We start from the raw sequence: 15,550 nt of genomic DNA, 5'->3' as shown, positions 1-15,550 counted from the left end.
CGTAAAGAAAAAAAAAAAACAACTTAAAAAGCACCACATTCCAATTCCACATTGGAAAGCAGAATGCTTTAAATACTACTGTTTCTGCTCTTGTCCAATTTAAATTATGAAAAAAGGCTCTAATTTATTAAAATATTAAGTTTGCTGGTATCTGTAAAACTTAATTTTAAGTGATTCTATGTAAAAAAATATTTTTCCTATTCTTTCTGACTGAAGTAGATCCACTTCAAGTGATTCTAGAGATGAAAAGTGGAGTACGCTCCACTCATTCGCCATGGCTTTGCCTGCCCTACTTTTCACTATTTCAGGCAGAGCTGTCAAACATTTGGAAAACATTCTACAGAAAATGAGAAGTAGCATTAAAAGAAAATGAACCACACAACTGCATTAAATCTTAGCCTCCCTCTCCCAAGACAATAATTTCAGAGAAGTTTCAGACTTTTCTATTTTTATTATTCATCTTTCAGATTTTTTTCCCCCCAAGGGAAATTATCATTAAGGCTCTAAAATTCAAAAGTAAAAACAGAGCTAAAAAGAAAGTGATTAGACTATTCTGGATTTCATACTATGAGTCAAAGGGACCACCAAGTTAACAGTAGTTATAGAATAGTGAATTTCTAAACTAAATCATCAAATTAGAGGAGATTTTAAGCACAGAAATTATATGTACTTTCACCAGGGAATCACTTTGACAAATCAAATTAAATCTGATTAAATCTAGATGCAAATCTTGTGGGTTTTTTTTTTTTTTTTCGGGTCTCGAGTGCCCTATGCCCTAAGACTTCAACAGTCTTACCTGTCATACTTACCTGCATTAAACACTCCTGCACTTTTGCACGGTCTACCTTTAATGACTAAATCCAAGTGATAAATAAGAGGCAACTTTGTATCTCTCTGTATCTTTGCATCCCTATCCCATTTCCCTCTTTAAAATAATGCAGACAGAGGAAGACTTCCAGAAAAGTAAGAATTATCCATTTACTTTTTCTATTATGATTAAAGAGCAGAACTAAGATGAAAGTAGACAGGAGGCCATAATGATCTTTTTCTACACTACAATACCTTGAGGAATTTGCAGAATAATCTGAATTTAGATTAAAAAAACAAGGAGTGATGAAAGATACTATGTAATGGTCAAGGAGGTGGGACTCCAAACATTACAGAAGAGGCAGTGCTTCATCATCCAACAAGGATACAATTCATTCATGAAAAATGGTATCAACACTGCAGACAGAAGAGGTAGAAGTTAGAAAAGATACATTTAAAGGGCTTGTTGGATTACGATCACAAAAATGGAAATCATCATGGATAAGGATGTGATGCTACAACAAAACAGCAGTGAGCAGTGACATCAATTTCTGCTGATAGAGAGCTGGATGAGTGACAGCAAGGGGACAAGAGAAGAATCAGATAACAGGCTGTTCAGAAGAAGGAAAGAATGCAGGGGAAGGAAAGGATGAAAGTGGTCAGCGTGAGAGAGAAACCCAAGCCATGATCTTCCCCTAATATGACCAAATCTATGGCTAGAAATCCAATAAAATGAAATGTGCCTACTGATTGGAATTGCACAAGTTAATAACAAGTCCTTTTAAAATCTCTTTATCAGTATTTAAGGGTTCTATCATATATATTCCTGTATCAAAACCTCAATATAGTGCCAACATATTCCAATTTCAGAGTCAGAATTCTCTCTCAAGGACACATATGACACTTTGATTAATAAGTCACACCTACTATTTTATTCTACATAATAAAAATAAATTATTTTTAAGACAAGATGGGCATAACTGGGCAAACATCAGACAGAGACTGACACAAAGTCTTGGTATACACAAAGTTTAGCAACAAGCTAGCATGCTGTGCTAAATGACAAAATGCACATCACGACTGGTATATGCTGCAAAATATAACGAAGTCCAGGTCTTTTAACACGACAATAAGCCAAAATTCAGGTATTAACATGAACTATATTAAAACTGCAAATTATATTTTCAATGTTTTATGCTGTCTTTATACATTTTCAATTATGCTTGTTATTATATACAGGTTAAGCTAACGAGGTCAGGACACAAAAAACTGTCAGATGTTCTCATCCGACAGAAGTATTCATAGATCCATGCAAATTTGTCTGTAGACTACAGAGCTCATCATAACACTTCACATCATATTAAAAGAACCCTGAAAGACAGTCGACATTAAAGAAGCATAACATTAACCAGTTTTGTCCTATTTAATTTCCAACTATTGTCTGTGAATTCTTGTTATATTTCCCTGCCTTTCTAAAAAATCTGAGTAAATTTAATGCCAGGCTGGCTGCTATTCGGAGGAAAGTCCTTTCCCCTTGCTTACGATGTTGTATATACCAGTTTCCTTACCAGCCTTGCCAGTAAATCTCACCCCTGACATAGAGTGTCTGTTCATATGCAGCTTTTGGCCTCTCTTCCATAAACACCAACAAAGGGACCAATTAATGAAAACTTTGTTGGTACCTTCTGCAAAGCAGACAGTCATCCACTGGGAATGTCAATACTCATTTCACATAGGCCAAATGGTTGCTCTGTGGTAGCAATTAAGACACCATCGGCTCTGGCTAGATTCAAACCAACAACAAAAATCTGCACAGATCTGACCAAATGACCACAAATTAATAGAAATAAACTTCTAAAGATGGGCTCAATGTAATTGTACTAATTTCTCTCACTATCTATAGATCACACATTTTAAGAGAGAAACTTCTGAAGCAAGATTCCCTAATCTGGTCACATGACCACAAAGTTTAAACCACATCTGTAAACATGGAAGAAATCAAAAATTAATCTAAGGTCATTTCAAGAATCAAAACAATACAATAGGCTGACATTCTGAATATCTGTACTCAACTTCCATCTTTGTTACCCACAGAAAGCTAGTGATTCACATAGCTTTCCAATGAAGTTTGGACAACTAAGGTAAGTGCAGCCTATCTCCTTTCCAAAAATACATTTGAAAAATGAAAGTTTTGCTGCTTATAATACTTTGATCCAGATAGGTATATCTGAAAGTCTCGTGTTACAGTTTAGGAACCTAACAGACCAGCATCACAGCTAGTGGAAAAATCTTGTCTCAGTGGCAAAGTTCTCACTGACTTCAGGTTTCCGACAACAGGTATACTCCATGAAATCTATGTCCTCAGGCAGTTTAAAGCGTGCCGGTCAAGGCCTCCAATTTTGTGATATTATTATAAAACCAGGCATTTTCTCTCTGTCAGTCTCAAGGCTCAATAAGTTTATGTTCAGAACTGTCCATGACATCAACCTTGTGCATTTGGCGTTCTACAATTAAGCCTAAAACAATAAAGTTGTGTCCCATCCTTACCGTCCCCCAAAATTTGCTAATATCCAATTCTATACTATGCCATTATAAGACTTTTGAAAATATTTTTAGTTAAATTATTCAGTATTTACTCGAAGTTCTAGACTAGTGAATAGAGCACAAAAACACAAAGCTGAACAGTTTCGCTGCTGAAAACTGCACAAAAGAGAAACTCTATAATGAAATTAGAACATGCCAAAACTATGTAATTATACTTAAGGATAAAAAACACACTGAATCCAAATGATCATTTACTCTGCTTGTGAGCGCAGTACAGAACCTATACAGACTAGCTGCTACTGCTTTAGGGTTGAAATCTGTTCATTTTTTTTTCTTGCAGAATCCATTTTGTAATGGATTTCTATGAAAAAAAGTGAGTCCTTCATATTTTGTAAGTTATATCATTGTTTATTAAATTGAAATTTGAAATTTTGCATAACTAAAAAGAGGCACGTACATTAGCCACCTGTGCTGGTCAAGTAAGAAGGTAACAACCATGCACTTCGTCCCCACCATGTGGCACTCACTGGAAGGTCAGAGAAAGAAGCCATTTTTCAACTGTACCATGTGAAATCATTAAAACAGGTCAAGATAAAAAGAACAAATAAATAAAATGAACTAGTCTACAGTAATCCATACATAAAGCACTTTTATTCAAGAGAAGAACTCTAAAAAGTAAGGTGGCTTATTTCAGGGGGGAAAAAAAGGGAGAAATTTAAAGTGATAGAGAAAATATTTTCATTTTGAAAAAAAATATTTCCCTAAGAACATATTTTTTTCTTTTACTGTGGAAAAAGGAGAATTTCTGAATAAGCAATATGAATTATCAATATGAACAGACATATGAATGAAGCTAATTATCAGTATCTGAATAAATCTTGAAAAACTCAAAATGCTTTTCAATTTCCAGCTACTCCATTTTCCATTGAAAAACTATTTCAAATACATAATAGAAGACCAGTTATAGGTGAACCTCAATGCCTTGTGTGCTACATTCTTTCGACTTGAAATTATTCTAGTTGCCTTTCTATCACACAAGCCATCAAAAATCTTACTAGTCCTAATTATTACTCTGAAGTAGGACAAATAAAATTATAGAATTTAAAATATTTAATCTTTTTTGACCATAGCATACATTTTTTCTTACATAAAAAAACACAACGCAAATGAAAGCCTACGTGACTTCTAAGAGCAAGACTCCTACAAAACAAAGGCTCGATGCTTCTTTCTCTGTCAAGTGCTAAGTATCCCCAGCTTCACAAGGGAAGTGTTCAGCCGTGAAGACTTCCTTCACTAGGATTAACCAGAAATAAATATATATATTTTATTTCAAGCTTTTTTACAGCCTTCATTTTGCACAGAAAGGTCTCGCATGCGGCCATCCCGAAGCAACATTACACTCTGCTGTGGCCTACGTGGTTCGTCAGGTACTAATTAGGTAGCATGTTCTGTCAACACTTTCATGCTCCTCTTCTATTAATTGATCATTCTGCCAAATTAATACAATGCAACACCAGTTCCAAATTCCTTGAGCTTCTTTACCTGTGAGAGGAGGGAGGAGCTGGGAAGGACCTCCTAAAGGCCACGAGTTAACTCTACTACAATTCATCTTGAACCAGATCTGGAGCAGCAATAGAAACTCTATGCTCCAAGGTTAATTATGCTCCTGCCAATACTTTCTTGAGCCTAAGTCTTTTTTTTTTTTCTTATGCCTATAGAACAAGCATATTAACAAACAAAATATTTCATCTAGCAGGCGATATTAACTTTGAAAATGGTAAATGAATGAATGGTAACCATTTGAAATGGTTACAAAAAAGACTGCAAATTTAAACAAATTTAACCATTAATAATATACGTCTCATCAGAATACTTGCAGCTATGTTATCACTGGTAGGTTGCTTGTATAAGAAAACAAGCCATGAATATTGTCCAAAAACAATAGTATTCTAATTACATCTACATGTACAAGAAAAGTCCAAACAACAGCTGCCTTTAGTCACATACAGCCAGAACAACCCTAGATCAGTATTTTATAAACAACTTTAAAAATAAAATATTTTTTCTTCATTTATTACACTGCCATAAATATTGTGGAAGATATAAAAAAAACCCGCAAAGCTGTCGCCAAATACAACACACTACTGCCACCTAATGCTTACTAGAGGGTGACATTAAAGATATTTCATTGTTTCTTTGCACTATGCTGCCATTATGAAACATGGAAATCAAAACAAGATAAGTTTATTGCTGTTTTTTTAAGATTTGCTTCATTTTTCCTCCCCTATAAGCTTTCTAAAGGGAACTGCCCCTTTAGACGTACCCTAATTCACACATAAAGAATAAAACAAGATGCAAGTTGATTGATTTGCGAGACTCGAAGACTCAAAATGCTGAATTTGAAAAGGTATCAGAAATGTTTTATATTTCCTTTGGATATCTGAATTTATGCATGAAGACATTGACTGGATCAGGGTAACACTTGTTTACATTTTTGTAGACTAGCCCTTACTAAGTAACTAACACAATTCAATATTGAAGAGCTTCACACAGCAAGAATCTAGGGAAATCTACTATCTGGTAATCTACTTTTTATTTCAATGCTTTTGCAGTAAAGCACTCGCTCAGAAACTATAAACTTTACAAACTTGCTCACTCCCACGGAAAGAATGGTCCAGGTCTTAAACCTGCTGTCTTATCCCACAATCAATCCTTTCAACATATTCACTGAATGCCTGAAGTTAGCAGGCAACATAGTAATAACCTGCTTTCTTCCACTTGTAAGGGGAGAAACAGCAAGTGAAAAATACCTTGTGGCACACACACCCCTTTCACACAGAAAGTGGATTTCAACTCCTGAAAAGGATGTCTATCCAAAAGTGTCTGGAACAAAAAGCAAGGAATTTTATTACTTCAACCCATTTCTCCTCCTTTCCTCACCCTAAATGAAAACATTTAGGCTTTTTTAAAGCTTTGGTTTTTTCCTACCTTACCTGTGTCTACTTTGACACCAATTCACACCTCCACTGCCTAGCCCCAAGATCATTCCTATTCATAGGAAATGCCTTTTTTTTTTTTGTCTTTTCTTTTCTTCTCTATGATGTTTTTATAATACTGCTCATACTGCTCAACTAGCTAGTGGAAACTGCATTCATCCTTTTCCCTTTTTCCTCCCTCCAGTAATCCACAATCCAAAATCATAAGGCAGGTATCAAATTGACCTCCTTTTATGACGTCCAGCTAAGTTTTTGTTGTTGTTGTTTTGTTTTATGCACGTTATTCCTTTTTCCCATACCTTCAGGGCACAGATAATCACAGTTATACACAACTGATTCAGCACAACAGGTCTCCAGTTTCTCTTGTGACAAATAGGAACTAACAGAACAGAAATATTTCATTTATCATTGTTGCTATTGCTCTTACTATAAGGAAATGCTTGCTGCAACTTCAGGTATTTGGACTCCATTCAGATGAAATAAACAAAATATCCCCAAACCCCACTCATTTTAATTACTCATAAGATTAATCATTATAATATTATCATCATCCTATCAGCAATTTAAAAGAAAAACATCCATAGACACCCCAACTTGCCAGATACAAACTAGAGAGAATAAAATACTAGCACTAAATCTGTATGTTTATAGCAATTCTATTAGACAAGAAGATGCAACAACAATGCAGATCACAACAGGTCTTCCCTAGCACCTGCACAAGGCTGATGCTATCAGTCTGATGCTAATGATTCTTGAAAATTATTACTGCAGAAAAGGTAATTAAAATATATATAGAACATATTACATTGTCCAGACTTGCTAATTTGCATCTAGTTCTTTTAAAAAATATATTAAACATCCTCAACTCTATGACTAAGCCAAAATTTCTTCAAATTATGTTTCACATTCAAATCATATTAGCTGTCAACACTAACTTCTAATCAGGGTGTTGTAAGGTTCTATTATTCACTGATAAAAATTAATATCTGGGCAAGTTTAGCATGAATCTGAATTGAGAGTCATTTGAAAAAACCTGAAGACAGATGTGCTTTTCTCTTTCTAAATTTAGCACTTGGTACTGAAATCCCAATCTTCTGCATACTTTTTAGGAAAAAAAAAAAAAAACACTTAAAATTAAGTGCAGTAATCACAGGATTGCCGTTGTAATTCTGACTATACTTCAGCAACACTGCTATTGAAGTAAATTTTAACCTTTAAAGAAATAAGTACTTTCAATTCAAGGAAAGTTGCAAAGTCTTTTGATTGCAGAACTGGTCTCACACTAAAAAGTATTTCTAATTATGCATTACCTCTTTCTCTGCACTGAATTGTTAAAAGTCTGAAGTTTACATCATATATGACTGAAATCCTTTTCTAAGGCGCAATTACTTTTATCATGATGCTACCGGACTGGGTATTTCTCTCGTCCTCTCACTCTCTTATTGGTCTTAATAATTGCTAGTGGGTCTCCACTTTGGTCAATATAACACTCCAGTTCCTGCTACAAAAACAAGTAATTGCAGATTCTTGCTAGGAACTTTCTCCTGATGAAGACGGTAACTATTGCACTGGCAAAGGAAATCAACTCCCATCATGCTGTAGGAACAAGTAGTCCATCTTGGACATCTTGGAAAAACTTAGATCATCAATTTTGAGTCTTCTCTGTCATGAGTTGAAAAAAACAAAAATTCAGAAGGCTGGATGTGCCTAATTGCTTGCAACTGAATTTAACCTAAAAATATCAAATAGTTTCCTGCTTCATGAAAAGCTTAAAAGACAAAAGAAATCGTGATTAAAATTTTTCATCTAGCAAAAATATACCTATTTCCAAATAGAAGGAAAATAATGAGAGTAACCACAGGGATTCCTCCTCCTCTTCTGGTCTCTGGGAAGAATATGTAAGACTACCGTACTCGGAACATGGGGGATCTCAAAATGACAGATTACACCAGTTGAATTAAGCTTTTTGTGTGCACCTTAAAAAGTATAATATTAGCAAAATTTAGCAATTTGGAAAATATTTGGGTATGAAACTCATCAAGAAACCACATACCTTTCATAAGGCAGCTTAACCAGAGAGAGACAAGAGTAAATATACATATCCGAGTAAAACCAAACTTGACTATTCATTCATATCTTCGGCAGTGCCAATATATCTAAAATATCTTGAAAAGTCTCAAATCTTCCAGTCAGAGGCCATGGAAAATGCTATGAGTATTGCTGAGAACACTAACACTCCTTTATTCCATCAGTATCTCACTGGTATATACAAATAAATAAATAATAACAAGCATTCAGTTATTACAAAGTTTGACAAAACAATTACAAACATAATCCATATGCTTTATCATAAGCTTTCATCTAGTTTGGGTTAGATTTACTGACACCTGAGGGAACATGCATGTCTGCATTGTTTACTTGCTTGAGGTAAGTTAACATCTAATTTGAGTTTTGTATTCTTTTCTCCATTTGCAGGGGCAAAACAATTTTGACTTTGACTTTGATTTTTGATAAATACTAAAATACATACTTTGTAGATGACTCAAGGAAATCACATGAAAATAATGACCTCCAATCCCTTAACTCAATTTTAATATTGATCTTTTGATTAAATTGTCAATTGCCACTGACATTTAAGCACTCTATTAAACACTTTGTATATACAGTCTTAGTCTTTACAGAACATACTCACTTAAGGAGGGTATAGTCATAGATGCAGATGAAAGCCATCGCCTAAGGTAAATGCGTTAACTGCGTAGGAATAATCCAAGGTTTTCTTTACTTGAATTTTGATAACATCATTTGTAGAAGGCATAGGTACACTGAGTACAGGTACACTGTACTGTGTGGTGTTTTTCTTTAGCAATAGGAAATTCATTGATAGCCAACTATGACAAAAGACAAGGACTTCTTTATTTTAGAAAGAAACACTTGCTCGGTCTCCCCTCAAAACTTTAACTAGTTAATCTTTCTCTTCAAATCCAGAGAAAAATAAAAGTCTTAGCCAAAATGTTGCTTTTATTTGTTTCCATAACACTTACATTACATATTTTAAACATAGGACAGAATCACGCACAGATAATTTAATCCTAATCCACTAGGCTTTATGGTTTACTACACGACACTACAGAAACCTCTTTTTCTGATCAATGAATGACGTTAATTGATGCTAAAAAGCACACCATATAAAACTATGCGTCTTCAAAAGTGCAGAAATTCACTAAAAAAGTGCCTTTATAGATCTTAATAATTGCAAAATTTAAATTATTTTAATCTTAAATTTTAATCCTACTGCACCTCAGGACACCAAATATCTGTAAGTAAGATATCTGTGAATATGGAACACCTTTCACAAGAAGTCTTCAAAAGATATAGTATGGATTATATTCTTAATATATGTTGTTACTAACCATAATTTATATAATCAATCCACAGACTATCAGGAGTGGCATAATTGGAGCCCTTTACAGAACAGAAATTGACCCTGAAGGTCAATTACACATTGGTTAAATCATATTTCTGTAGCCTGATGCCTATTCTATTCTTATACATATACCTGGAAACTACAGAAAAAAAGTATTAGAAGTCAATGATCATACCAAATGAACTGCAGACAATAATATACTAGGTAAATAGATCCAATACAGAAATCTGCCTAAACTAATATGACTTTATCAACTGGTTGAGTAAGCAATACATTGTTCCCTTCTTTGGCATATTTTGTGATTCTATATATTTTATTATATTTCATGACACAGAAGTGAAAAATAACTTTTCTACAGACATGTTTACATTGTTCAATTGTTAAAATGTACTTAGCTCTTAAAAATCAAGTAAAAAGTTTTCATTTTTACCCAAATAATAAAACAAACAAACAAAAAATCCATATATATCTAGATATGGTGGAAACCCAATTCACTTGAGTCAGGATTCCAGACTCTCCAACCCAGTATTATTATGTTCTCCTTTTCCTACTGGGATACCTCACTGCACCCCTTCTCCCTTCCTCCCTGCAGCTACCGCCATGGGCTTCCCTTCCTCCCCTCACTTCTGAAAATCAGGACACCTTTCTGAGCCTGTCCATGCCTAGGACATGTGCCCAGGGTAGCCCTCCCAGCTGGTCGCTGACCAACCAGAGCACTAATTGGTTACCCCGGCACTTGGCTTGATTAGGCAGCTGCCTAATCGTGTCAGACATATGCTCTCATTGGTCAGTCCCCCTAATGAGAGCATGTAAGGCTCACGGACCAACTGCAGCCTGCACCACATCTTCACACAACTCCAGCAGAGCAAGCAAGAGCTTTTGCTCAGACGTGGCAGTCTGCATCACCGTATGGGGTGGCATAATGCACCTTCAGAACGTTTGGCTTTTTAACTACTATCATGACATATACAATAAATTTCTGGTACCATTCAGATTAGCAGAAGTTCCTATTATCGCAGCATGTTCATGCCAGGGAAAATCTCTTTTCCGCAGACCCATTACTGAATATTATTATGACAATGATCTCTTCTGGTATTAAAAAAAAAAAAAAGTATCAGGTGAAAGAATTAAACAAAAAGTCCCATAGCAGAAACATCAGCAGGAACATCAGCACAACCATGATCCGGCTGATCAAGCTCTTTTAACTAGTAACTTTGGGAATACTCAGGTTCCTTTAGAGGCTACGTAAATTAATAATCAGTTTTGCCAAGTTCCCCACTTGTACTTTGCTAGAATCACTCACAGTAAACAAACCCAAAACACACCTAAAAAGAAAATCCTTCTTTGTATCAAACTTAGTGGTGTATTTTTCTCTGCTGCAATTACATTAACTTCAATCAGCTATAACTGGGTTGCACTGAGCTTGTTCTTCTATTTAGATTGTCAAATTGCAAAATCTGTTTTCTGACAGCTACTCGAGTTACAGAGGCATGCTAATTTTCTAAGTATCGCTAAAAAATATACTGCCATACAAATGAAAAATGAAAGATCTGCAAAAAGCTACTAAAAATAGTAAAAATATAAAATCACAAAACAAGCAGACTTGGATTACTCTCTAATGACAAACTTCATTATGAAAAGCATTACTGTAAGACTTCTGACACCCCATACCTGAAAGCGTTTTCATTGATGGGCATCAAATTCTCAACTTAAATTCAACATCAAAAGAGTCCTTAGCTGGCAGGAACTTTCAAGAAGTAACACTGAATTTAGATTGAAATTCTACATACATGACCTCCACTGTATTGCTTGCCCTTGTAGTTGTGTACATAAACCTGGTACAATTCAGTGGTTTTTATTCTGCAGAGATAGATGTCTTTCCTCTACACAAGCTAAAGTTGAACAATCTCCTCCTGAAATTATTTTTCTTCATTAAACTTCTATTAATGTCCTCTTTAATGTTTCTGACAGTCATTCTCTCATACATCTGATGCTATTTTCAAATTTTCTGTTTTTTGAAACAGCATAAGTGATCATCTTAACGCTCAGTTTGTATTTATGTACACACACCACCCCTTCTGATCAAAAGATAATCTTTGTACCAATGTGTTAAGTGGCACATTTTATCTCGTTTCCATATTAAAAATAAGAGCATCTTGAATACTCCACGCTCAAATTACATGGATTTTCTTTAAGATTAGGGCACGCATTGTAACAGCAGCATATAATTTTCCTGCACAATAATTTTTTTTTCCAGTTGAAAGGTATCCTATAATATCATCAGCATCAACATGAATAGACACCTGATTTTCAGCGAGATAAAGCTTATGGCTGGTGACTTTACTTTCTGTAAAGAATAGTTTTCAGGTATAACACAGGTACAATATGAAAACAACCTGGCAGCTTACATTTTGACCACAAAATCCTAGACCAGAACACAAAAGCTGTAGCAATAATAAGATGGTACAATTATTTTTTGAATACCCTACTGTTATTATTCTAATTTTACCCACTGTTAGTTTTACACATTCAGAAACAAAGTACAAACTATCATACATGAAAAAAGGCCAGCACACAGAAAAGTTTGATCTTATTTTAAAAATAGCCTATTTATCTGCAAATTTAGATTTCTTTTGGATGACATATGGCAAGATCTCCAACTCTTCTTAGTCCAGGAAATTTACATCTGCCTGTTCACTCAAGATGCTAAGCATACATGTGTTGACAAATACAGAATATAGCAGATGGCAAAAAGCAAATGCTCAACATGAAACACTGGGGATCATCTCAAGGAAGCTTTGACTCAGGCATTTCCATTTTTATTTTAACAGCAGAATTATGTTTAAAAATAAATTCCACCATTGATATCTCTGATACTCATGAAAAAATCTGTGTCTAGAACATTCACCATTAAAGACTAATATCACACCAATTGTGACTTCCTTTACCTATTTTATAAATTTTTGAATTTTAGAATAATTAGGTCAGTACAGTTATTCATAAGGTTAACTTCTGCAGCTATGCTTAAGTTAGAACTCCCTGTATTGACCGTGCAATTTGTTGTGAAACCTCTTCACAAGCAGAAAACACAACTACCCATCTGCCATTGCAGCTTGTAACCTGGACTTACGCTACTGAATCACTACCACCATGCAAAGAATTGTCTGGTGCATCTGCATGTAGACCTGCCCATACCAAGATAATCCCCAGCAACAACTTGAGAAAACCCTAAGGGAGTACTTTGTGAGTAAGAGCGCTAAGCACAAGTTTTACTGGGGGAGCAAAGTAACTAATTCACAGTAACAGACGCAACAGGTAAGACGTAAGGTCAATCCAGATCTACACTTTCGACTGATTTTTTTTTTTTTTTTTTTTTTTTTTTTTTACTAATAACACAGTAATAACTGTTTGATTACCATCATGCTAGACTGACTGCATTGCATGTTGTATCAGTAAACAGACAAACAAGAAAATCTCTGTAACAGTTCAGCTAAAAGAAAAAGATGAACAGAGACAGGACATATGGCGAGAGCAACAAACAAGGAGCAGAAAAGCTGCCTTGGAGAAAACACTACAAGTGAGCGCCAATGTGGCTTTTTAATTAAAACAAACAAAAAAGAACAAAGGGGAAAAAAAAAAAAAAAGAGAAAGCGAGAGAGAACACAGATGTGTCACTGCTAACAGGAAAAGATTTCTGAACCAAATAGCGTAGGAGGGAAAAAAGTACTCCAGTTTTCTCCAACATTTCCCACTTCATTGGAAATTTCCCCATTTCATTGGAAATGCACAGATTCCAAAGAATAGTTACCTTCTTTTACTTTAGCAGCAGCAAAGTTTAGGCTGTTGCAATTGCAGGATTTTGAAGCATTTTATACGCTTCAAAATAATTACATGGAAGTATGGTGATGTAACACTACAAGTCAGTAATATTTTTTAAGTTAATACACAAAAAGGAAATGTAGTTTTAGTTCTGTTCTATTTTATTTAGGTGGCAAACAACTTGGCATAATCCTTTATATACGATCTTAATCTAATTAGTATACATAGATCCATTGTTAAACACATTAGCTCATCTCAGTGCCCTTTAATATGATGGAATTAATGTACAGCAGGATTGCTTAGGAAACCCAGCTGAAAAGTAGGGGTATCAAAATGTGTTAATTGATGAAATAGCCTTGAAAACAATTTAAGGAGGCTAGAAAAAATATGACGGGGGAGAGGGGGAGGAGAAAAATCAATTTATTTCAAACCTAATTTCTCCTAAAATGCCACTTACTTCACCTCACTGAAAAAAAAACCCCAGCTTTTTACCATTTTAATTCTGACATCTGAAATTAAAGCAAGAGAACATATGCATGGCTAACCTAACATCTTGCCAATGCTGACTATCTAGCTACCAGTTATTTAAAAGAATCAAAATAAACAAGTTCTCCTCTCCTCCTTTTTTTCAGGAACATTAATTTGCACCTTTCCTCTCCAGCAGCTCACCAGGTTTCATGAAATTTAAGAGAACTTAGTTATCTTGGGATTTATATTTGTCTATCAAATTTGGTTGAAAATGGCAAACAGTATCAAAATCAATTGAGATAATTTAATTACATATGTGACCTTTTCTCAGAAAGCCAGGCCAAAGCATAATTTGACCAAAAACTCAGACCTCAGGGGAAGGAGTAAAATAGGAGATCCAAGAACAGTATGAAGCAATCTGACAAACCTCTGAGATTCTTGTGCATGGATACTACGAGTACAGCGGAAAAAAAATAAAAAGAAGAAAACATGAAGTCTTAGTGGCTAACCAACAATGTGATTTTACATAAATGCACCAGAAACCTTCAAATAAAACCTAAGTTAACATTTATGCACTTTTTTCCCTATATATTTTCTACCCCCTTACTACAGACTGTCAGGAAGAACTTGAGATGAAGACTTCTTTAAAGATAATTACTATTTATTGTGTGTTGCATTTGGGACACTGACTGCAGGCATGATGGCAGAGAGCATATACCAATTAACGCATTTCATGATTACATTACTTCAAAGAACAAATGACCTTTCTCAACCTGCAAGCCTGATTTTTGTTCCATCAGGTGCTGGAAGCAATATTTATGTCAATACACTTTTGGCTTCATTCACAAGTTTTTAGCAAATCTGGGAATATATTGATATTTTGGAACTAGACTATCAGTTTCTGTATATATTAAATTGTAAGCTCTCAACGTTTATTTCATACTTAAACCAACCTCAGTAAAGTGATATTATAAACATACTCTGATTAATCATATTTATATAAAAAATGTAAAATGAAGTCTGCAGTTACTACTTTATGGGTTTACAAATTTATTTTTTCATGATTTCGGTAACAAGAGCATACTTACTAACAATATCAGCTTTTGGTACTTCCGTTTTAGTTCTGTTAGACTATCTGATGGCTCTGCACCCAAAATTTTGTACCAGTCCTTTCGAGTAGTCCTTTCAAAGGCCATAGTCCAAGGGGCTAAGAAACTCCTTTCTTAGTGCTGCTAAACAAAAAAAAAATAGTAATTATAACTTGAAAAGAACACTTGTAAAATTAAAAGTGAAGAAATACGCAAACTATGAGATCATGAAAAAGGCTATGATCCTCACACATACCTCTCTGCCTACTTGAAATCTACAGTGCAGAAAAGAGTTTATTAATTCACATGGCCAAAACACTCCACAGATTTGACAATACAGAGCAAATGGGTAAGCTATTTCTTTCCCTGTTCCTAAGGGTATCGTGCCTAAAACCGCCATCAAC

The 15,550-nt window shown here is 34.8% G+C and overlaps 1 protein-coding gene across 1 annotated transcript in view; it reads right to left on the bottom strand.

Annotated features, from left to right (window-relative positions):
- The window catches only part of DNAJC24 (DnaJ heat shock protein family (Hsp40) member C24), a 31,444-nt gene extending 16,158 nt beyond the window's left edge, over nt 1-15,286 (bottom strand). Inside the window, exon 1 of the mRNA XM_010226630.2 lies at nt 15,147-15,286. Coding sequence (XP_010224932.2) covers nt 15,147-15,254 — 108 coding nt within the window. The 5' untranslated portion in view covers nt 15,255-15,286. The remainder of the gene's footprint in view (nt 1-15,146) is intronic.
- Between the last annotated feature and the right edge of the window lie 264 nt (nt 15,287-15,550).

Source organism: Tinamus guttatus, unplaced genomic scaffold (genome assembly GCF_059628265.1).
Source record: "Tinamus guttatus ecotype Peru unplaced genomic scaffold, ASM5962826v1 Tinamus_guttatus_pri_ptg000240l, whole genome shotgun sequence".
NCBI classification, from domain to species: domain Eukaryota; kingdom Metazoa; phylum Chordata; class Aves; order Tinamiformes; family Tinamidae; genus Tinamus; species Tinamus guttatus.
The sequence above is the reverse complement of the archived record's forward strand: the minus strand, read 5'-3'. Positions and strand labels throughout refer to the sequence as shown.